Source organism: Seriola lalandi, unplaced genomic scaffold (genome assembly GCF_002814215.2).
Source record: "Seriola lalandi dorsalis isolate HSWRI2012SDOR001 ecotype SW California unplaced genomic scaffold, Sedor1 jcf7180002053927, whole genome shotgun sequence".
Lineage (NCBI taxonomy): Eukaryota > Metazoa > Chordata > Actinopteri > Carangiformes > Carangidae > Seriola > Seriola lalandi.
The window spans coordinates 222,297-244,781 of NW_019524480.1; the positions used below are offsets into that span (position 1 = coordinate 222,297).

General features: G+C 39.3%; 1 protein-coding gene across 3 annotated transcripts in view; it reads right to left on the reverse strand.

Moving 5' to 3' along the window:
• Positions 1–674: 674 nt before the first annotated feature.
• Positions 675–22,485, reverse strand: part of LOC111652152 (roundabout homolog 2) — a 51,395-nt gene continuing 29,584 nt past the window's right edge. The window contains exons 8-26 of one of the 3 annotated variants that reach the window (XM_023402320.2): positions 21,591–21,762; positions 20,954–21,159; positions 18,810–18,891; positions 18,434–18,602; positions 14,830–14,996; positions 14,370–14,491; positions 13,974–14,190; positions 12,987–13,105; positions 11,182–11,359; positions 9,528–9,746; positions 8,461–8,503; positions 8,233–8,369; positions 7,858–8,142; positions 6,180–6,315; positions 4,609–4,928; positions 4,274–4,390; positions 3,893–4,072; positions 3,424–3,545; positions 675–1,342 (exon numbers count right to left, since the gene is read on the reverse strand). In XM_023402320.2, the coding sequence (XP_023258088.1) occupies positions 1,331–1,342; positions 3,424–3,545; positions 3,893–4,072; positions 4,274–4,390; positions 4,609–4,928; positions 6,180–6,315; positions 7,858–8,142; positions 8,233–8,369; positions 8,461–8,503; positions 9,528–9,746; positions 11,182–11,359; positions 12,987–13,105; positions 13,974–14,190; positions 14,370–14,491; positions 14,830–14,996; positions 18,434–18,602; positions 18,810–18,891; positions 20,954–21,159; positions 21,591–21,762 (3,003 nt within the window). In that variant the 3' untranslated portion in view covers positions 675–1,330. Of the gene's footprint in view, positions 1,343–3,423; positions 3,546–3,892; positions 4,073–4,273; positions 4,391–4,608; positions 4,929–6,179; positions 6,316–7,857; positions 8,146–8,232; positions 8,370–8,460; positions 8,504–9,527; positions 9,747–11,181; positions 11,360–12,986; positions 13,106–13,973; positions 14,191–14,369; positions 14,492–14,829; positions 14,997–18,433; positions 18,603–18,809; positions 18,892–20,953; positions 21,160–21,590; positions 21,763–22,485 lie in introns of all 3 variants that reach the window. The other 2 variants (XM_023402321.2, XM_023402319.2) reach the window with 2 other exon arrangements.

A 22,485-nucleotide genomic window follows, 5' to 3' on the forward strand; every position in this document is an offset into this window, starting at 1 on the left:
GTTTGAGAACAGTTTGATTTAACATAATTTATCACCTTCAGTCTTGTCTTCTTCTCTTCACTCACTTTGACTGGATTTAATAGTTTTATTTTAAACTTGGACCTATATGTGGATACACTTCAGATTTTGGTTGTTAAATACAACATATTATTTTTGCAAGCCATTAGGTGTATTTTACAAGATCACAGACGGTTTCGCCATAAGAACTTAGAGCGGATGTCGTGTAGTTTGTAAAAACTCAGCCTCAGGGTTTTCCAGTGGTTCATAAATGTCTTATTAGCTTACTTTTAACTTTTGGCTGAGTGAATGTGCCATGCCAAAGGCAGAGGCAAATTATAAAATACTAAATTAAGAGGATAATTAAGTAAATCATATGCAACAAATATTAATTAGCGAGCATGAAATATTGAATCATGTGCACAAATTCTTTTTTTTCCCACAGTGAACTTTAGGTCAGCTGGTGGCAGTAGATTAAAAAAATTGGATAATTACAGATCATTCTGATTAAGATACAGAATGATTGAAATAAATTTCATGGTTATCCAACTAATCATTTTTGAGATATGTCAGTCCAAAAGTGATGGAGTGACAAACTGTTCTGACACTGCCATGGCTAAAAATGCTTTAGTCATCCTCATGTAATATTCATTATAATTTACACATGGACAGAAGCATTTTTGTAACAAATGTTTTATTGGTCAGTTTAAAAAGCTTGACAACACACTGGTGATCTACAGGGATACCACAGTACACAGTCACACAGAGATGAGAGATAAAAAACAGTAACACACACAAACACTACACACACACACACACACACACACACACACACACACACACACACACACACACAAACACACACCCAGACCAACATGATGGGTTATTGACAAATTTTCTACCTCTTGTCTTTTTTGGTCTGTCATTAAACACACACACACATCGTGGTTTCATGGGTCAGGAGTAAACAGAAGATACATTCAATAATCTGCTGTACAATGATGTAATAGTTACATTTACTTCCCATTGCCTAAAAATACAATACTTTCGCTCCCCCTCGGATCCATTTTTAGTAATATATCTGAACACATCTTTTAAAAAATTGTAAAGATGTCTATATACATGAACGAGGGTTGAAGGGAATCACAAAAAATAAAGATTAAATCATTCAAATAAAATTTAAAAAAAAAGAATACAAATAGTTGGTGAAAAGGCAGATGGCAAGCCTTGATGCTTTCCCTTTTGTCTTCAGCTTTTCATAAGATACCATGGCAACAGAGTGATGGTTTGCAAACACAGGAAATCAGAGGGTAAAAAGGAGATCAGCTTCCGTCTACATGAGGTTCTGGAAAGAAAACACACAACACAGAGAGTAATTGAACAGGTGCAGGTGACTTTACTGACAGCGTCATTTAAACACAGGTTAGCTACAGAAACACGGAGGTTGTTTAATAGTGTAGAGCCTGACCGATGATGGATTGTTTTTTAGGCTGATCAATATTTTTATTCATATACACACACTGAGCCAGCAGCATTTTTGGTAATGCTTTATTCTACAGGTTCAAGTTTATTCCAAATAATCTTCTAAGAATTTTCCTGGAATGAACCACATATTTTGTTCTTATAACAGGTCAAATAGAGAGTGATCAGTTGGTGCACCTCCAGTTATTTATAGCTCAACTTTGAGGCTTTTATTCAGGGAATAACAGGAGAGGTAATCATGTGGAATGTTTCTAGAGAAAAACATACAAGCATAAATTAAGAATTAAGTTTCCAATAATAAATGAATGACTAATAAATATTCACTGCAGTATAAATTAAATTTCTGTCCTGGAAATTCATCTGGACGTCAATAATAAACTCAACACAACAAATCAAACCAACATAACAGTGTCAAACTTTGTTATTTTTGTTTGTTATTAGTACCAAACTAAATTGTAATTTCAAGACCTTTTAAAATAAAGCATTACCACATTTCTGATATGGGTCGATTCTTTTTTTAAATTAAATTTTTTTTTTGTTTTTGTCAATGCTTTTCTATCACCTGCTTTTATGCACACTTTCAATTTCTGCATGAAAAACCTGGGTGGAAACACCAATAATTTGAAAAAAAAATCGAAATATCAAAGTTGAATAAATCATTACATATATGAAGCATGTAAGTAAACTTCCCCTGAAGTTTCTGCTCCACTGGAGAGACGAAAACATCAGACGTAATGTATCTAGAGCAATGAAGAGATTGCTGCCTTCCTCAAATTAATATATGAAACAAACATGAATGTCATATCATGTTTTCCACATTGTTTTGTCCGTTTGAGGGTTTGACCATGAATTATGTCATGTCTCATGTGTGTCCTCTTCTTCTGAAATGGTTTAATGGCAGCTGACTGGAGAATTAGCACCACCAGCTTTTTATTTCCATGAACCAACTCCTAATATTCACTTTAACAGTAGTGGACAGAAACGTGCTTTAATATGCTTAATTTGCAATTAACTTGACTTATGTAATGGTTCTGTTCTGCAATTTCTTGATACTTATCAACTGACATATACTGTATGCCAAAATCAATATGCAGTGGAGAAGAGTAAAAACTGTCTGTGATAATATTGGAGTGATAATATTGCAGTGCTTAAATATGGGTCACGCTTTAATGCAGTAGAGAAGTAATCCTCCTTTCCTGTGTAGCTGAGATTATACTGTATCTATTTGATAAATGTTGTTATTGTATAACTAACTCTTCACATAAATGAAAAAACAGTAAAGTGACAAATATCTCAAAAAGAGGTGCTGAACCATCCTTTCAAAATGAGCTTTAAAGTGATACCTGACATACTCAACATATAAATGGATGCATAGCTGGCTTGTAAGGTTTCTACTGACATCCTGACCTCTTTTCTTCAGCTGTGAAAACATTACGTCACCAGCCTCCTTGAAATCGAGCTCATTACACTTTCCTCCTCCTGTCACTGAGCAAATTTCAAGCATTTTACCATCTTTCAAGCGGACAGGAAGTGAGATTCATTTCAACAGACAGACTTTGGGTGTAGTGCAGCTTTGCTTTAATGATTTATTTCATCTTCATATATTAAAGAATACGTGCCTATTTTAAAACACCGCCCTTGTTCATGTGCATACTCTACATTTACACACACAAGAAAACTTAGAGAGTTTTGAACAGCAGCCCAAATAATCTTGCAATCCCCTGTTTTGTGACAGGAGATTCATCTTGGAGACAGTTGGAAACTCTTCTTGAGTGTGGGATAACTAAATATTGGCCTTTGTTCAAAAGCCATAGGAAACCATTCACTGTCTCAAGGAAGTTGACAAGCTGCTAAAACTGCTCTCAGTTTATTGATGAACTGTCTGTGACCCTCACCATGCAGACAGTGTCTCTTCAGCTGTTCCTACTGTATGTCTACACAAACCTCATCTCTCCTGCGGCCGGCAGTGGAGGGTCGCGGAAAGACTCCTCCACCCAGGGACCCGTAGCCTGACATCTGGACCTTGGGCAGGAAGCTGGACTGTCCATATGGGATTACATTCTCATCTGCAGATGACAAACAAATCACTCAAAGTTACAGCTGTATTTATATAGGTTAAATCCTAAGTGATGCGGCAGACTGAAAATAGACCCCCTGCTACTAAAAGCAGAGCTATTACTACGGGATAATATGCGTTCGTACACTGGTGGCATTTGGTTCTTTCTAAGCTCAAAGGGATTTATATAAAGCATCACAATAATATTAATACACATCTATTTGAGATCCAGCTGTTGAGGCAAGATGGCATGTGTTGCAGGGAGGGAAATTGTTCTTTTTTCACAGATGATCTTTTTTAGTCTGTTGACAGATACTGAATGATGTTACAGAGGTGAATATGACATATCGTACTAACCCTGTGATAACCACTTTGTAGTTCCTCTCTTTTGTTGGGAGAAATGTTCTCCCCTCCTCTGGAGAGTAGGCGAGTCACTGCCCTCTTTGCTTTCACTGTCCCTTCGGCTGCGGGTCAAAACATCTGCCCAGAGCTGCAGGGAGTCGTCTGTAGAAGGAGGGGCTGGTGGAGGGGGGAGTTCTGCATATGATTGATCATTGATAATTAATGCACCACAGAGAGAAAAACTACAGGAAAAGAATAGTTTGACAGTTTTGCTGCAAGTTACAAGAGAAGATTGATATCATCGATTGATATCAAAAGAGTCTTATGAAAGGTAATATCCCCATTTAATTTTTTTTACCCTAAACACAACGTCAGATGTGTTACAGTGTGTCATACCTGCTTGGCTCTGTAGCTCTCGCTTGAGTTGTCCTTCCTTGGGCGTTTTCTTCTTACTCCTGGATCTGTGTGCCTGGGCTGCGGGGTTCGACTCGCCAGCTGGAGCAGGAGATTGTCCTGACAAAGAAGCACACTGATGTCATCCTCAGGACACTTAGAGGAAACTAAGGAACACTGAGCTGCGCTTTGAATAAATGCGACATGATTTTCGTGTACAAATACTTTCTGTGAGGTGATATCATAAACTAAATTATACATGACACTGTGTGGTTGTGCGCTGCCTCTTGGGAAGCAATTTCCAAAGATGTACCACATTAAACTGAATTCAAACTGACCTTTGTCAAGACTTTCCCCCTTGAAATTGTCTGCCCATTGGTTGGTGTGGTACACCTCACTGCCATCCCGGGCCTTGGTGTTGGTGAACAGATCTGGGTTGGACTGGGAGACCTGGGAACTCGAGTGGTGACGGGCCAAGAGGTCAAAGTGCTGTAGCCGCGGGCTGCCGCTGGGCTTGTGTGTGTCTCGCTGGGGGGATGTCAGCAGTGTTGCTGCGTCTGGTTTGGAGGGCAGGCTGGACACTTCCTCCCTGGATGTGTCCATCAGGTAGGTTCTGGCAGGCAGCGGAGGACACCAGTCGTCATCCTCCTCCTCAGAGCTAAAGGACGGACAGTGAGTAACGGCAGCGTGAGTGTGTGTCTCTGAGGGAAACACTGAACACGTGAAACCTACTGGCAAACATAAAATGATAACACCTGCATTAATTCAAGCAGAAACATCATTCAAGAACAGGACTAAGAGTCTACAGCCAGGCTAACAGCTCTGTGAGGCTGTACTTCGGCAGAGCTAAATGCTAACATCAGCATGCTAACATACTCGCAATGACAATGCCAACAAGCTGATGTTTAGCAGGTATAATGCTGTTGTACCCCGTTCACTACCTTAGTTTAGTGTGCTAACATTTGATAAGTAGCACTAGATCTGAATCATAAAGTCAATTGGTTTGGAGGTGTTTGATCATAATAAGTATTGGACAAATTTAAAGTGACATTGATGAAGGTGCTAAATAGGTGCTAATTAGGGCTTCACCAAAGAGATTATAAATTGGCCTGAGGGGGAAGTGAATGTGTGTACCAAATTTCACGGCAGTTGTTGAGACATTTCATGAAAAAATTAAAAAAACACAATTGTTAACCTCCTGAAAAAGGAGCTCACACAGGTGAGTAAGATTCACCCACTGTGGACCCCAATGAGCAAATTATGACAGTTACAGATATTTCAGTCTTTCAGTGTGGACAGACAAATCATCACTGCCGTCCACAGAGACATACCTAACATGGCTAAAAATATTAAATATGATTTAAAAAAAAAAAAAAAAGGAAAAAAAAGCAGACTTTCAGAAGATGAGAACCACCTCTGTGCTTTCTGTTGTCACTTCAGTGCTGTCGGGGCTAATTTAATCACGGATGTGTCATTGGAAATGGAAAAGTACTAATCCAGACTGTCAGATGGCGGCTAATGTTATTACAAACGACACGGCACAGTCAGAACAGCCCTCCGATCCCACCCTGTTATGTCCACAATCTAATCTGTCAGAACCTGTTAGAGGAGACGCTCCCCTCCATAACCCCCAAGCCCAATCGACTCAATGCCTGCGGACTCAACTGCTGTTAATTCGAAAACTCACCAGACTCAAAACTTCACTCAAGTTTTGTTTGACAGCCTTGGCAGAGTTACAGGGCAGGTTTGATATTCATCTTCCTTAACTCTCTCTGTCATGTAGGTGAAGTCAGAGGCCTTGATGCTAATAATAAACTGACTGAATGAATATTAGGCAGTACAAAAAGCTCTTGGAGGAGGGGAAAAAGGGCCCTTGATGTAGAGCTCAGATTGTAGTGACAAGCCTCACCTGTGCTGCTCCTTTCGTTTGTCTGCCTTTGTATGACCCTTGTCTTTGGCAGGAAGAGGGAGGGACAGAACATCCACCCAGGTGAGAGGAGGCGACTTGGACGAGGATCCAGTGGACTTCTGCTTTACCAGTTTGTCTATAAAGACAAACACAGTGTGTCATATAGTGGAGTTTTTTTTTTTTTTTTCGTCTCCACCCTGACCCCTGAGCTTGAAAGCGATGGCCGTTGTTAAGTAATAAATGTGCTCAACCTCTTTCAGGCTTTTAAAACACTTCTCCTCATGGCTTTGCCAATAAGTGCCTGATAGATAGCTCTTTTTAGTCAGTAAAAACAAACAATTTTTCATCTTCAAGAAGCACCTTCAGGTTCCCTAGAATAATTGCATGTGAACCTGCTTAAGCACTTAGTCTTTCCATTCTTTTAGATTACTATTCACTGTATGTTACCACTAAAATCAAGGCATGTTTATTAGTTCAGCACCTTTCAACAGAAAAAGGCATTGAGACAAGACTAAGAAGAAACACAGAGCGATATAAAATGACAAACATATTTAGGATTTTTCAAGAATAAAATTAAATAAATACATTTCCCAAAAAGTTATCAATTTTTTGAATCGTTATGTTTTCATCAATTGATGCCATGCAAATATCCTCAACAGTGTGAAACAGATTGTATAACTAAAGAGACCACAATAACTCTTAATTTGTAATCTGTAACTTTGACATCATTGTATTTGATTACGCCCTGAGAGCAGCTGGAAGTTTTGATACCTTCAAATGTGCCATGGTTTTGAGTTTCATTCTGCTCATTCATCCTTTCATTCAGTCAGTCCAGTTGTTTGTGCATACATGTTCTAATTCTGCTGTGGTCTCAGACCCTGCCATTCCCATCTGCCCGCCTTTCCTGCCCTTAGAATGATCTGACCTGACCCTCCTCCCACCACCTGCTCACCTGTCCCCCATTTCCTCATTCGCTTCCTAGTATATATACTGGTTCGTTTCCAGTTGTTCTCTGCCAGCTTGTCTTTGTGCCATGTGCCTGTTTTCTGCCTGCCAGTTCCCGATTGTGTTGTTTGGACCTTGCTGGTGTTTCTGTTAATTGTAAGAATCTGTTTCCATCGTTTTTAACATGCCACCTTTGTCACCTGCATTTTTAGATGTTTCACATCAATTTTTTTTTCTTGTGTGAAAAATCTAAATGGGCAGGTGAGTGCTTTCCTTTATCTGTGTCCTCAGCTTTTATCTTGTAGATGTGTAATTCGTCTGTTTAATGCTGGGGTTTGTGGCATCTTGGTGTGAAGTATTTTTTGTAATTATTTGTATTTTGTTTTGACAATGATGAAAATGCACAGGTGGGAGGAGGCATACAAGCTGTATGTCTTTATGAATCGATGCTGGTCAAAGTATTGCACTGTAACTTTTTTTTTATTCCTGGAGCAGCAATCTTTGAATTTAACCAAAGCCATAACAACGTTTGGCAGCCAACCATACAAACTGTATCAACATGCATCAAACGTAAAACCATTGTTTTAAATACTATGGTGTGTACAATGTACACTAAACTACAGGTAACAATGGTAACAATACTCCTACATAATCCAGCTGTTTCAGATCAGGTGAATGACCCTTTTGTCTTGAAAAATAAAATGTACTACATAGGTAGTATACTACCCCTTACCGTTGCTTTTCTTGGTGTACTGGAGCTTGGCATATTCAGACCCAGACTGACCAGACTGGATGGTCCACTGGTCCAGGTCCTGCTCCAGACCCACGAGCCCACTGTTTGAGAGCCCTGGGTTGCTGCTGTACGGGTCTGGACCCTGGTTGTAGGACGTGCTGGAGTAGGTGTCGTAGTATGCCAGCAGGTCGTCCTCAGCAACTGTGTTGATGGTGCTGTAGATGGGACTGTCGTTGGACGCCGTGCTGCGTTTCTCTGACTGGTTCGGGTAGTTGATGATACCAACTGCTGAACAGCAAAAGACTGTGTTACATTATTATTCAGTATTCTAAAATATGCTATTTCATCAACAACTCAGAGTCAGGGAGCTCTTACTGTTATAATATCTGTCTGAGTCCAGTTTGCCAGAGCAGCAGTTGACTGAGTCTTTGCTGTTATGAGTGAGGTTTGGAGTGGGCCAAGAGTCGGCCAGCCAGGGGTAGTTACCCATATTTGATCCCAACAAGCCTGGCCTGGAAAGAGAGGTGAGATTATATCACTGCTTTTTACATAAAACGCACAGTGGCAAATATTATCTAAATGAAATCCTGATCTTCATCTTACCCTCCATTTATGATGCCAGATCCTTCACTGTGAGCGAAGCCAACTGGAAGAAGAAGAATTTAGTTCTAAATCATGTTTTAGAGCAGAAAAGAAACACCTTTGACATTGATTTCAAAAGATTCACAGAAGGATGAATAAATTTTGGACTGACAGTTTATCCCACACAAGAGTGCAGATTTTAATCGATATAACAAAATATGCCTGCAATACATAAAATTGCAGATGCCATTTGATGAATTGATGCAGCTCTTTCTTGCTTTTACTGCTGTATCTGGAGATCGATACCATCTATATTAACATGATAATAGAATCAATACTAAAATGTGATATAACACAATCTTTAGTCATTAGTACGGCAGCAATAGTCACTGTGAAATATTTATGGAAAAATCTGATTTAATATGTTTTTCTTAAGGCCTTGGGCCATCCATTGAGTATTTATGAACATGAACAAATATCTCTCAATGTCAGTAAACAACTGATGTGTTTACGTGCTTATGTGCCAAAGGGCATATTCTAAAATAAACTGTATGTAGTGGTTACTGTTTACATATGCTTCAGTGTTTTGCTTTATTCCTGCCATCAGAACTGCCCAGTGGGGATAAATACATTTTAATTAACCGAGCATGTGATGAAAGTGCAGGCGTTGCTTTGCAAAATACAAAGTAAAATTGAAAACATTCATCGCTGCTGGAGATATCCCCAGTCGTCCATAAGGAAGTTTGTCACTGTCACTTGTCGAAAATTAAATCTGATGGTTTGTTCTACAAGCGCTGAAGGTTTAATTTTTTTGTGACTTCTCTCTTTCATGAACAAAAGATACATACTGAATAAGATGTGACAGAGTGCATCTGACAGTCTTTAAAAATCATTCTGGGTCGCATCATTTGAACCTTTTTTACTTTTTACAGTTCATTCTTTAAGAATCAACCTATCTGACATCAAAGATACACAGAGGTGCGGATAATCTCTAAAAACAAGTCACATTTGATTTTAAACCTTCCATTTAAAACTTTGAACACCCTGCACGTGTCGTGATACAAGTCATAGCTTCTTCTCCCACTCACCTGCTGGAGTGTACGCGAAGGATGTGGTATAGTGTCCCAGCTGCTTCCTCCTGCGGTGGCGACAGTACAGCCAACCGCTGAAGCCCATCAGCACCAACCACGCGGCCACGCCCAGTCCTGCGATGAAGGCCGGCTGGCGGACGACGCTTGTGATCTGCTCAGATATGCTGAGATTACCACCTTTCTTCACGGGCGTTGTAGTCTTGTCCTGTGGGAGAGCTGACAGAAAAACAGACAAGTCAGCGCAGCCACATGATTCACAGACAAAGCAGAAAGCTGTGCTCTGTCATCTTTATTGTGAAAAAATGACTTTAGCTCGTGTCTTTCCTCCTGTATCTTTTAGATTATGCAACAACGATCTAGTGACAATTTAAAGGAATATTTCAACATTTTGGGAAACATTTACTTTCTTGCTGAGAGTTAGATGACAAGATTGATATCTCTCTCTCAAAGTTGTCACCAGTGGCCAGTTAGCTTAGCTTAGCATTCAGACCGGAAACAGGAGAAGAGAGCTAGCCTGTGTCTAAAGCTAACTTGATGAAGATCCAGTGAGCGTAGCAGGGTGAGATACAAATATACCCCCCTCTTGTCATTTTCTTCAGAACATATACAAAAGGATTCACAAAGCATTATGGGAATCCCGTGGTTTGATAAACCACATAAAGAGCAGGTTGTAGCAGCGGAGGGAGCTGCAGCAGCAAACAGTGCCGGCATGAGTGCGCTAGTCAGAGTAACAGTATGTGTGATTTTTATAATGTCTGTAATGTACAGCTGAATGAGAGTGATTAGCTACATAGCTGTGAATGATCCAATCACTTTAAAGCATATTGGGAACAGCTGGAGCCAATCAGCCAATACAAGCTTGATTTCAGTGCTCTGCCTTCACTTGTGTTTTTACAGGGAGTGGTACTGGACTTTTTCTTCGCTGGGAGCAAATTGTTATCACCGTCCAGCACACATCCCCCATTAAACCTGTTGTTTTACACTTTGGTTTCTGTACGGCTTAGACCACCAATATATAAGGTTTCAATGAGTGAGCTTTAGAGGCGTTTGATTTTGTTAGCTTTGGACAGAGCCAAACAAGCCGTTTCCCCCTGTTTCCAGTCTTTAAGCTAAGCTAAGCTAAGCTAACTGCCTGCTAACTGTAACTTCATATTTACTGTATAGTCATGAGTGATATGAATGTTTTCATCTAACAAGAAAGCAAATAAACAATATGTTTCTCCAAATGTTAAATTAGTCCATACAGAATGCAGTAAAAGCTAAAGTGAGAAGGAAAATATCCCATAAAACACAAAGAGCAACACCCCTCCTCTGGGCCACTACCGGTCTGGATAACTATGTAACTAACAAGATCTTTTACTTTTAAATGATAAAAGCCAAAGGAATTGAATGCTGCTCATACTCCAAATATTATCTATTATCTGAAAAGTTGTTGATCAGTTTTAATAAACTTCTCTGCTTCACTTCCTGACGAACCCATTTTACATTTTGACACTCAAAACAACGGTGCTGATGACGCCTCAGTCGTAAAGTCACTCGCACAGCACAAGCGACATTCACATATTCCACCTGTGCGTAAACTCAGCCGACTGAGAGCACATCTTGCCATATTTCTCTATCTGCAGTCGCTGTAACAGTTTGAGTGACTCACTGAGAAGCAGGCTGACAGGCGGGCTTTGAGCGCCCACACCCAGGCTGGTCACAGCAGCCACCATGACGGAGTAGTGGACATCAGGCAGCAGGCCTGTCAGCAGGATGGACAGAACCGCTCCATCCACTGTTCGGTTTATCTGGTTCTCCTGATCCACGTCGCTGCCCAGACACCAGACCTGATTGACACCAGACGTACAGGGTTTACTTGTGAAGTTTAAAACACGTAAACACATAAAGATGTTAATTTATCCTGCACGCACTGTGATAAGATGTGTCCTGTTACTATAAAAAAGACCAACTGGGTACTTTTCATTTTTTGGCATTGAAGCTTTATCTGGTAGTACAAGTTGGAGAATGACAGCAAAGATGCAGCAGAGATGAAAGAGAATGGGATGTCAATGCAATGACAGTTGAAAGCCAGATTTAAAATCCTGATGTTGCAAATACGGTATGTGACTTGATGCGTGTTGGATTTTAAATAACCCTGCAGTGGAAGAAATATTCAGATTTCTGAAGTAAAAGCAGCAACACAATAATGTTAAAATATTCTCGCATACATCCTCAATTTTACTCACTTCAAAACAAGCCCCTGTAACTCATTACCAATTGTTTTTCCAGTTAAATGTATATATATATATATGTATATATAATGATAATAGACATTAAAAACAAGCTAGGTAGATGAGTACTTAAAGGTTAAAAGATGTAAGCTGAGGTAGTTGTTGTAGTTGAGTCTCTGCTGACATGACACAAGATTAAAAAGATGTTACGCATGTAATATATTGGTAAGCTGCAGTAAAGAGTAATGTTTTAAGCCCTGATTTAAATGAACTGACAGTTTCAGCAGATCTCAGGAAGCTTGTTTGACTCAGTAATGGTTATTCAGTAGTATCTATCTTAAGGGTGCTAACCTTAGCCAATATAAACTACTGGTCACACCAGAACAGTAGGGGGGTGTAAAGAGTAGAATACTTCCATTTAAAATATAGTGTAGAAGAAGAAGTGCCTCAGTATTTACAACAGTTCCTGAGTAAATGTTCTTCTCTCCACCTGAGGTATAATCGGCACAATCTACAATGAGTAAACTTTCTTTTTAATTAGTCTTTTGTGAAGTTCTTTTTTTTAATCGAAAACGGTGAGCCGTAATGGAAACATATCCGGTAATACCTTACAACAGACTCGACATTTAATTTTTCACATCTAAGCCTTTGAAGGCTTGCACAAAATACTGTGTGTAGTTCTACGAAAATTGAACGTTTAAGTGGATTAAGTGTGATCCCTGCCTTTGGCTGACGAGCCGAACATGCAGACACAGATGGGAAGAAAAAACAAAACAATAGAACTGCGTGTTCGATTCTGGTGTTTTTTCTTCCCAAGAATAGCAGCCTGATGATTAGTAATCAGTGTTGTGCTCAAGCTAAGAGACAGATAATCAGAAATGAGTGTTTTTTCACAGAGCAAACAGATGACAGAGACAGTCAGCGCTCAGCCGAGAATCTGATGACAAAATTCTGTCTCTCTTGGTGGCAGCAGCTCTTGTCCTGGCAGCAGATAAGAGGTGATGAGTAATTACTAATTGTTAATTAAAAACAGTGTTTTTCATCAAAATAACAAATTTGAGCAACACAGAGTAATTACTGCGTAAAAATACAAACACCATAGATTAAAAGAACAATTTGTCCCACTTATATTTTTGCAGCCTACAGCTGCGTCACTGGTTCTAAAGGAAGAAATACGCATCAGAGAATAAACACTCATCTCAGGAGTCTGGTGTCATTATGTGCCTGATAGCTGTCGTCTCACCTTGTACTCTCGAATGATGCCACTCTGAATATTATGAGGTGGAGGCTCCCAGGACACGCTAATACTTGAGCTGTTGGTGAGCTGCACCACTGATACAGCCTGTGGAGGAGCACTTGAAACTGGAGAAAGAGAAAAGAAGAACAATTATATTAGTATTATTATTATTAATAAATATCAATATATTACGACTAGATAATGCTCTGTTTTACAGGTGAGTAATATCTGAATAATTTCCAAGACGTTTCCCAAATGAATGATTTGGTGATTTGGCACAATTTCCTTTTCGAGAAAATGGAAATGAAGTTAAAAAAGAAGTTTCATTTAAACCAAAATAAATACTTATTTTCTTGTTTATTATTGGAAACAAGTGTACTCACTGAACATTGTCTCTCTATTATGTACCAAATTGTGTAGTTATTTCCAGGAAATGAATAGGAAGTTATTATTTAGAATTTCATTTAACTCTACTTAAAAATATTTTATTTTTCTCATTGTTATTATTTAAGGCTTAAATTCCTTGAGAGAGAATTATTCACAAAAAACTCAAAGTTTAAGGTTGGCATTGAAATATATACATTTTGATGAGCTAACTTCTTGGTAATGTGGTCTGTTATACGCTAAAAGTGAGGCTAACTAGCCTAGCTTAGCAGAGTAGCAGTAGCCACCATCTTAGCTAGTGGATTTAATTTTTTGGTGTAGTTATACTCTTGAATCACATATTTAAATGTAGTAAATTGTGAATTTATATATTTCAAGGTAATCATTAACAAAAAGTCAATAGACAGCTGTAATAATACATTTCATATGCTAGTACGTTTTACCATAGAGTGCAGAGTGCAGGTCTATGTCAAAGGCATCTATTTATCTGTTACACATTTTACCCAGTCAGTCTGAAAACTTGAATCCCTTTAATAGAGTTCTTAATTACCAAAGGAAAATTTCTACATTTCTGAGCTAATGACAAAGTAATTGATAAGCTTTTCTTACCCTCCTCAGGGGTACGCAGCAGAACCATTAGGCTGTCATGTCCCTGTAGCTCATTGAAGTAAGGGCGTATCTTGACCTCATACTCTGTACTGCTATGCAGATCTAATAAGATGGTACTGTGGTCAGACGTGTCCTCCACATCCTGGACCAACCAGGAATTGCCGATAGTCCGGTAGAATATACGGTAACCCTGGACATACCGAGACTGACGGGCGACCTGATAAATGTTGGCAAGACAGAAAAAAATACAAAAACACATTTCACATTTAAATCAGTAATCAAAGGTGGAACTGGCTGTGTTTGTACTTCAAGTTAATCTGTTTGTGACAAGTCATGTTTGGAGGAGTTTTTGAAGTTAATGTTTGGGCTTTTTCATCAGCCAAGTATTCAACTCACAGTCCAAGAAATCCTGGCACTGGTAGGAGAGAGAACCACAGGCTTCTGCAGGTAGACAGACACCTCTCCTAACTCTCTCTGCACCTGTCTGTGGTCCACACCCTGTTCTGTAGGACTCCCATCTGAAACAACAAAGCAACCTGTTCAGTCCGGGCCGATTAAACAGCTGAACTGAAGCTATCCCGCAAAAAAAAAAAGAAAAAAAAAAAGAAAAGGAAAAGCTTTTTGATGAAGTTCAACATTGCTCAGGGCAGACGAGCATCACACTGAGCAAGCAATATGTTTTGAGACTGCACATGCGAAACAAGTTTTTCTAACCCATGTAGCACATTATCTTTGCCTCAGCACTATATTCAGTATCTCTAATTTCTTTCTGTAAAAATAGAAACTGAAATCAAGATTGCACAGTAGGACTCATATAATACAGAAGGGAAGGATTATCTTTGCTTATGTAACTCACCCTGCGTCCTGACAGGCTCAGAGATCGGGCTGGGGTCACTGAGGCCATAAGAGTTGACTGCTCGGACAATAAAGAGATAAACAGTGTTGGGGAAGAGTCCGACAACTGTGTGCCTCTCCTGCTTCACATGGTCCGCCACCGTTTGCCAGGTGCTGCCCACTGACTGGCTGCAGGAAAATAAGTGACATTTTGTCGTAAGAAACAAGACAATGAAAATATTTCATTATATCAAAATATCAATTTATTTATTTTCTGTTTTAACGAGCAACTTTGATCATGACTTAATGTTTGAAGGGTTTTGAGAAGGTCCGATAATGGTGTCACACTTGAAGGTAAAGATCTTTATCTGGAGGGTGTTTGCTGCCTTTAAAATGACACTGCTAATCAAACACACAGCTGACAGTCAGTCTATAAGTGCTTTCTCAATAGGCAAACGTGCTGCCCTCCTTCTTTCACTCCTGTTATCTTGAAAGCACAGCTTCATTATCATGTAATTTTGAGATAACAAGGTAATAGGTTTGATCACAACTCTTAGCCCACTGCTGATAAACTGATAGCACAGATAGATGAAAGTGGAACAGACAATGTCAGAAAGAGAGATCTGAATTTTACATGCTGGGCAAGACATAGGCAATATGGCAGTCACAGCGACAGTCGTCACATTTATTAAGTCTCAAAAACATTTTTTTTTTAAACTTTGTGACTATGAGAAACAAAGTGTGATATCTCAAGCTAAGCTGATAAATAAATTGGGGTTAGGGCTGCAACTAAAGGTTATTTGCACTAATAATTAAGTTATTTTTTTTTCAATTATTTGATAAATTATTTGGTCAGTGGTGAAAAATGCCCATCGCAATTTCCCACAGCAAAAGGTCAACCAGGAGTCCAATCCTAGATATATTACATTTTCATGTCAATTAAAATGATATATTTTTTAAAACAGGAAAACAGCCAAGCCTCACAAACATTATTGATATTTTTTCCTAATAAATTATTTTAACTGATAATTAAAATTGCTGGCAATCATTTTTTGCATCGTTTGACTAGTTGCCTAATCAATTCATTGTTTCAACATTATTTAGGATCTTTAAACAATACTTTTGGCAAATACACTCATTTCATATTATACATATATACTTTTTATACGATTATTGGCTTTCTTGCTGAGAGTTAGATAAATCTGTAAGCTAATAACTATGACACTACAAACAGTTAGCTTAGTTTAGCATAGAGACTGGAGGCGGAGGGAAACAGTTAGCCGGACTCTGTCCAAAAGTAACTAAATCTGCCTGCCAGTTTTTTTTTTTAAAGCTCACTGATTGATGTTCAATCGTGTTCATTTGATCTGTACAAAAACTGAAGTGTAAGAATGAAAATTTGTGGTTTCACTCAGTGTTTATGCTACGCTAACCATCACCTGGGTGTAGCTTCTCATTGAACGAACAGATATCAATCTTCTCATCTACTCGGCAAGAAAGTGAGCAAAAAAATGTCGCACAGCTCCTTTAAATAACCAGAACAGTCAGAAATGCAAGGGAATCTAACAACAATAGAAAACACATTGCCATACATCTTAGCAGTTTGTTGGACATGGTCAGTCTCAGCTTGCAGACAGAACAATGACAAGTTCTCCTTCTTTTTATAGCAGCAGGTTATATTGACGGCTTCTGAATGAGTCCAGCAAGGATAAACAGCCCGATGCTGTGCAGGGACGGGGACTATCAAACAGCATGAGCACAATTTAACATTTTCATAAACTCCATGGAGAAGAAAATGGTGAAGTAATTACAACAAGCAGGCCACAGCATTTTCCTATCATCTATGTTTTCTCCTCCACAACCTTTCTCACCAAATGTTCTCTGGAGAAATGGTTTTGTAAATAGAGTCGTCTTGCTTTTTTTTTAAAAGCTACAAATGTAGTTTTGGAGTGCAAGCTGCAGTGGCAACTTTTACATAAATCCTCCATCAAGATTTCTTTTCTTTTAAATCAAAAAGAGAAATTTACGTATTATGTTCTGTATACAGGAAGAGATACTATTACAGAAAAACATTGGTTTATATTTCTTTCTTTCTTGCTGCTGATGCCCGAAAACAAACATTTGCAATCAATTTGTCGGTGGTGGAGCGTGCAACAGCAAGCGGATCATGATCATCAGCTGTGCATGTAAGACTACCACACTGAGCTTTCTCCCCACACAGAGCTCACTAGACTTTTGTGTGTTTTTGTTTCTATACACTTGGTCTGCACCCTCTCTCCTGCTTCTGTAATGAGTGAACTCTCCAACTGGGCTGGCATTCCTTCCTTCAATTGCCCCAGGACAGGACAGAGCTGCTGAGCTGACCACTGCAGTAATTGTCTCCTCTTTCACTCATTGTCTGTCTCACTAAAGCCTCTGGTTGGTTGTTAGAGCTGCTATGGCTCTCCTCGGGATCCCACAGCTAAACACTGATGCAGTGAGTGTCACGGTTTCACTTCAGGACGTCACTTAACAGAACTGTCTCTCCCTCAGGCGGAGATGAGTCATTCCCGAACTCTAATGACTCTAAATGAAGGAGACTTCATTATCCGGGAATAGTCTGAACTAACAAATAAAACTGAGAGAGTGTGGATACAGTTGAAATAGCTACAGATAGTGAGACCTTCATCAAGGGGGTGGAAAATTAAGCGGAGGCTGTCTGTGCTGAACTTTATCTCAGGCTGCAGTAAAATTTGGTAAAAGTTACATAAATAAAAAAGAAAAATTAATGTATTTTTTACGCTTCCATGGCTAGCAAAGTAGCAAAACAACCAGACGGCTAAAAAACCAATTTCACATCTAAAAGACAATTTATTTGTGAATAAGATATCCCGTAGAAAAATTGTAGCATATTATATAGTATTATAAAGCTTTTCATGGTCTTGCGGCATCTTACATTAGTGACCTTTTGACCCCCATATAGGCTTGTTCATAACCTGAGGTCCTCTGTGACTCTGGAATAACCTGCTTTTACTTTTAAAACATATATCTATACTTTATTGTATTGTATTGTGCTTTATTGTATCTTCACTTCCCTCATTTTATGTATTCTTATCATGCGAGTTTATCGTTGCTGATGTTTCTACTCATACTTACTTTTTTCACTTGTGCAGCAAACTTGTAACATTGTTAGAACAGATGCTCTATAAATAAAGCTTACTATTAACACTATCATTCAAATTATTCATTGACAAACAAGCAGTGAAGGACTTGTGCTCTAACAAATGCACATGCTGTATTTGCACTTCGCCACTCCCTATACAGCCATACCATCATTCACTATTAACTCTGTGCATATATTTGAAGTCAATCTGTATGTTTTTACTGTATGTCTACTGAGCATTTCCATTGCCTTGTGAAAGACAACACAGTTTTTCTGACTCTGTTTCAGACATTAAATGGGCAACCAGGCTCGCATATGAATAAATATATATATAATTGTCAGCATTTTACAATATGCCGTTCGACCTTCATTATATCTACAAACTCAAAATCACTGGAAATATTTTCAAATCAGTTATACTTTGAAAAATGGTACTCGACTTGAGTATAGTAATAGGAATAAGAATATGTGTGTCACTGCATACCTGAAAGCTTCGATAATGTAGGAGGTGACAGCGGCCCCGCCTTCATGTGGGTTGGACTGCCAGGTGAGGGTGACGGTGTTTTTGGTCACCTCAGTCACTACAGGTTTCTGCGGAGGCCCTGGAAGCTGAATGAACTCAGAAGCCCTGGATACTGGAGGAACTCCATCTTCTGTTACAGAAAACGAGAAAACAGAGCTGTTAAAATACAACAGTGGGGCCAACGCTGAAACTGGAGTGGATTTTGTTCTGTGTGGTCTTGTGAAGGACTTTGGCTACATGAGTGCGTAGCTTCTTGAGCACAGGAGGTGCAGTGTAAGAGTGACAGAGTGTGAAGTGTAACAGAGAGACAGAGTGTGGAGAGTTTTGGTGTGAGTACCTCTGACAGTCAACATCCCACTCCAGCTCGTCTCCCCTGTGGCGCTGGATACGATGCATGTGTACATCCCCGAGTCCGAGTCCTGTCAAGCAGCAGACATTTTTGAAGCAGTTTTTAATTTTTGAAGGCTGTTTTGGGATCTATGTAGATGACTGAAAGAATGTTTAGAGCAAAATCATGTTATTACTTATTAGACTCTCGATTTGCGTGGCAGTGTACATTTACTCTGAGTACTACACATAAATACAATTTTGAGCTACTCCACTGCACAGCGGGTAATGCTGTATATTTAACCCAACAGCAACAGTCACAAATTTCATTACAGATTAAAACTGTAAATACTGTACAAAACATGTTGAAGAATATAGAATAAATTACCCAATGATATATACATGTAGTTAATTATAGTTAAAACTAGCTTCACCTCAACCAGGACAAACATGTACTGTATGTCATTTTGTACAAGTAAGTGGGAAAATGGGACAGAGAAGCTCAATTTAAAAAAGTATGAAATCTTTATTAATTTATTGGAAACTTTATACTTCATGTTTGTTGAAATGTTTGCTTCCCTGTAAGATACATTTGACATGTTCAGCTTACCTTCTCTGTATATATAATTTAATTTATTTAGCAGTCAATATGGTGAACATGTTAAAAAACAGATGCAGAGCAAGATTATCATCCTTCAGAGTCCTGTGCCACCTGGACAACATGCTCTTGTTTTGGTCTCTACCAAATGTCTAGCTTCTGCATCAGGAAACAGAGCATGAGAGCAGCGGAACTAAACCAAAAAAGTCACGGGACAGAAAACCGAAAAAACACTGAGCTAAAAAAAGATGCTGAAACACTTAACAGTACTAAGGGGAACCACAGAGTCAGGCGATAATTCTCTGTGGTGACAACATTCACATATACAAAGTAATTTTTTCTAACGTTAATGTAAAAATATTGACTATAGCAGCTTTAAGCAAAGGATCTAAATACTTTTTCAGTCACTGCTGTCTGATTTGCCATCATCCTTAAAATCAAATGCAATCCATGCATTATATACAATATTTCCCCTCAGTAGTACTCACGTCAGCCTCAGGAGCTCTAAGAACTACACTTCTACAAACCACAAGGCACCGCGCCACACTCTACCTACCCTCCTGTTTACATTATGAACTGCATGCACCCACATGCTTCACTGACACTCTTGGTGTTTGCTCCAGCCCTGTCCTGGCTGAGAGCCAGTCTGCTGGAACTATCATCAGACCATATGAGATCATCCACTGCAGTGTTGACCTCTGGCTGACAGACAGCACAGCGTGTGGGCAGGTGAACTTCCTTAAATGACTCCAGCTACTGCTGAAATATTGATGGAGGGTAGGGGCATCAGCAGGGTAAATATTTTTAGTCCCTCACTCGTCATCTCCATTTCCTCTCTTTTTTTCCCCCCTTGTCATCCCCTTGATGCCACACTAATGCATGTCTTCTGTTCCATTGAGCACATTGGCATGGCAGATTTCCCCCGCCTCAGTGGTGCACTGGACCAAATCTTAATGCTCCAAGTTTGCTGAGCACCACTGCTGGGAAACAGGATGAACGAGGGAAGTGAATAAGCATAGTCCGGCCAGCAGATTTAATTAAAATGCGGTTAAACAATTCATCATCTATGGCCAGTCAATTAACGAAAACGATGCTGCTTTTGCTTCGTCCTGTGTGCACCCACTGACCTCCAGGTGGGGTTATAGCACAAAGGGGCTGCTGACTGCTCTTCCATCAAAGCAGAACACATTAGCATTTACAAACAAGCACCTTCATTAACATTACAATTACACACCGCATGAGCACATAATTGTGCTGGAGAGATATGCTCTGCCTTGGAGAGATCAGTCTTTGAAACTCAGTCTCACCTTAATTTTACAAACGAAAGCTGAATTTATAATAGAAATGAGAAAGAAAAAAAAAAAATTGTCATGTGGGGTGTGGAGAAAGTAAAAGAGGGTCAGAGATCAGACAGAAAGTAAACACTATTCTCCATAGTTTTTTTGTCATTTCCATCAGTCACTGTCAGTTTTTCCTTCAGTTTAAGGAAACTTATCCTTTTCATGCCCTCGCCAATAAATTATACTCACTCAACACAAACCCACCCACACACACACCTTTATGTCTGTGATTTGCAAAGTGCCATTATCCATCAAGGTCAGTCGAGGTTTATTTCCCTGAAGTCTCTCTCCATCTTTCTCCCATGAAATCTTGACTGAGGGCCCTCCAATTACACGGCAGTGCAGTTGCGCTGTAGCACCCTGAGACACGGTCTGATTGGACGGGCCTTGGCGAATGATCGGCGGTACACGACCTGAAGGGCCTGCCGATTAGAGAGGAGAGGAAGCAGAATATTATGATAGGGGTGCCTCCTCTCTTCCACTTAGCCATACAGTGAAGAAAAGTGGAGAAAGACATATCTGCAAGGCATACAAGAGGCCTATAGAAAATGAGATCATAAAGTTGCCAGCCATTAGAGTGCAAAGGGTGAGAATATTCAGATGCTTAGTCGGCAGAAAACAAAGGCTGCATAAAGAGCAAAACAAAAAAAAGCTTACAAGCTCCCTGAGAGAGAACATTAAGCCTGAAATTCATTGTTCATCCAGCACAGGGTCTCTTCTTTCTGGGTCTTTATGAGCCTTATTGCTGTGCACCTACTAAGTAATTAATATGTTTTCCCCTCATTAGCTGATGGTACAGAATAAAGAATAATTCTCTCCCAGGTTCAAACGTGACTGTGGACTGGAGTCTCACCTCCCTCCACCTCAAGCAGCGCCTTAGTCAACACACTTCCTGCTACACTGATGGCCTGGCAGATGTAGAAACCAGAGTCCTCGGGGTGGACGTCAGTGATGGTCAGCTCTCCGCTCATGGAGACAGAGTAACGACCGGACTGCGATGGAGGCTGGCCAGGGAACAACAACATCTAAACACACAAACACATACAACAGATTATTAATATGACATCAGCAATCAGTTTACCAGCTGCAATATTTGTGTTTGTTGTCAATTAATCTGGTGATTAGTTTTCATTATTCAGTTATTCAATTAAGTCTATAAAATGTCAGTGAAAAAAATCCCTTTCGCAGCCCAAAGCACCGTCTCTAAAATGCTTGTTTTGTCCAAAACCCAAATATATTTAATTTGCACTCATATAAAACAGAAAAAAAAACAAAACCCCAAAACCTAGAGCTTCACATTTGAGAATATCAAAGCAACAAATTTTTGGCATTTTTAGGCATGGTCCAGACTCTCAACTATTGGATTGATATGGCTTTGAAGTTTGGTTCAGAAGTTTATATTCCACTCAGGATGAACTGTAATATCCTTATCAGGTTGAAAAAAAAATTATTCTGGCAAACATTTGGGCCACATATTTGTGTATCCTCTGGCTTAATTTGCCTGGTTCCTCAGTCCAGTTCCAGTTAAAGCAGGACTAAAATTAATGATTATTTTCATTACTGATTAATCTGCATGTTATTTTATCTGTCTCTGCATATTATTTTTTCTGGTGAAATAATAATGGATTATCAGTGTTGTTGCTGATTAATTTTCTTGTGATCAACTAACTGATTAATTGACTGTTTCAGTTACATGCTAATATAATTATCCAGGGGACATCCCATCAACTTCTAAACAAAGCCAAACA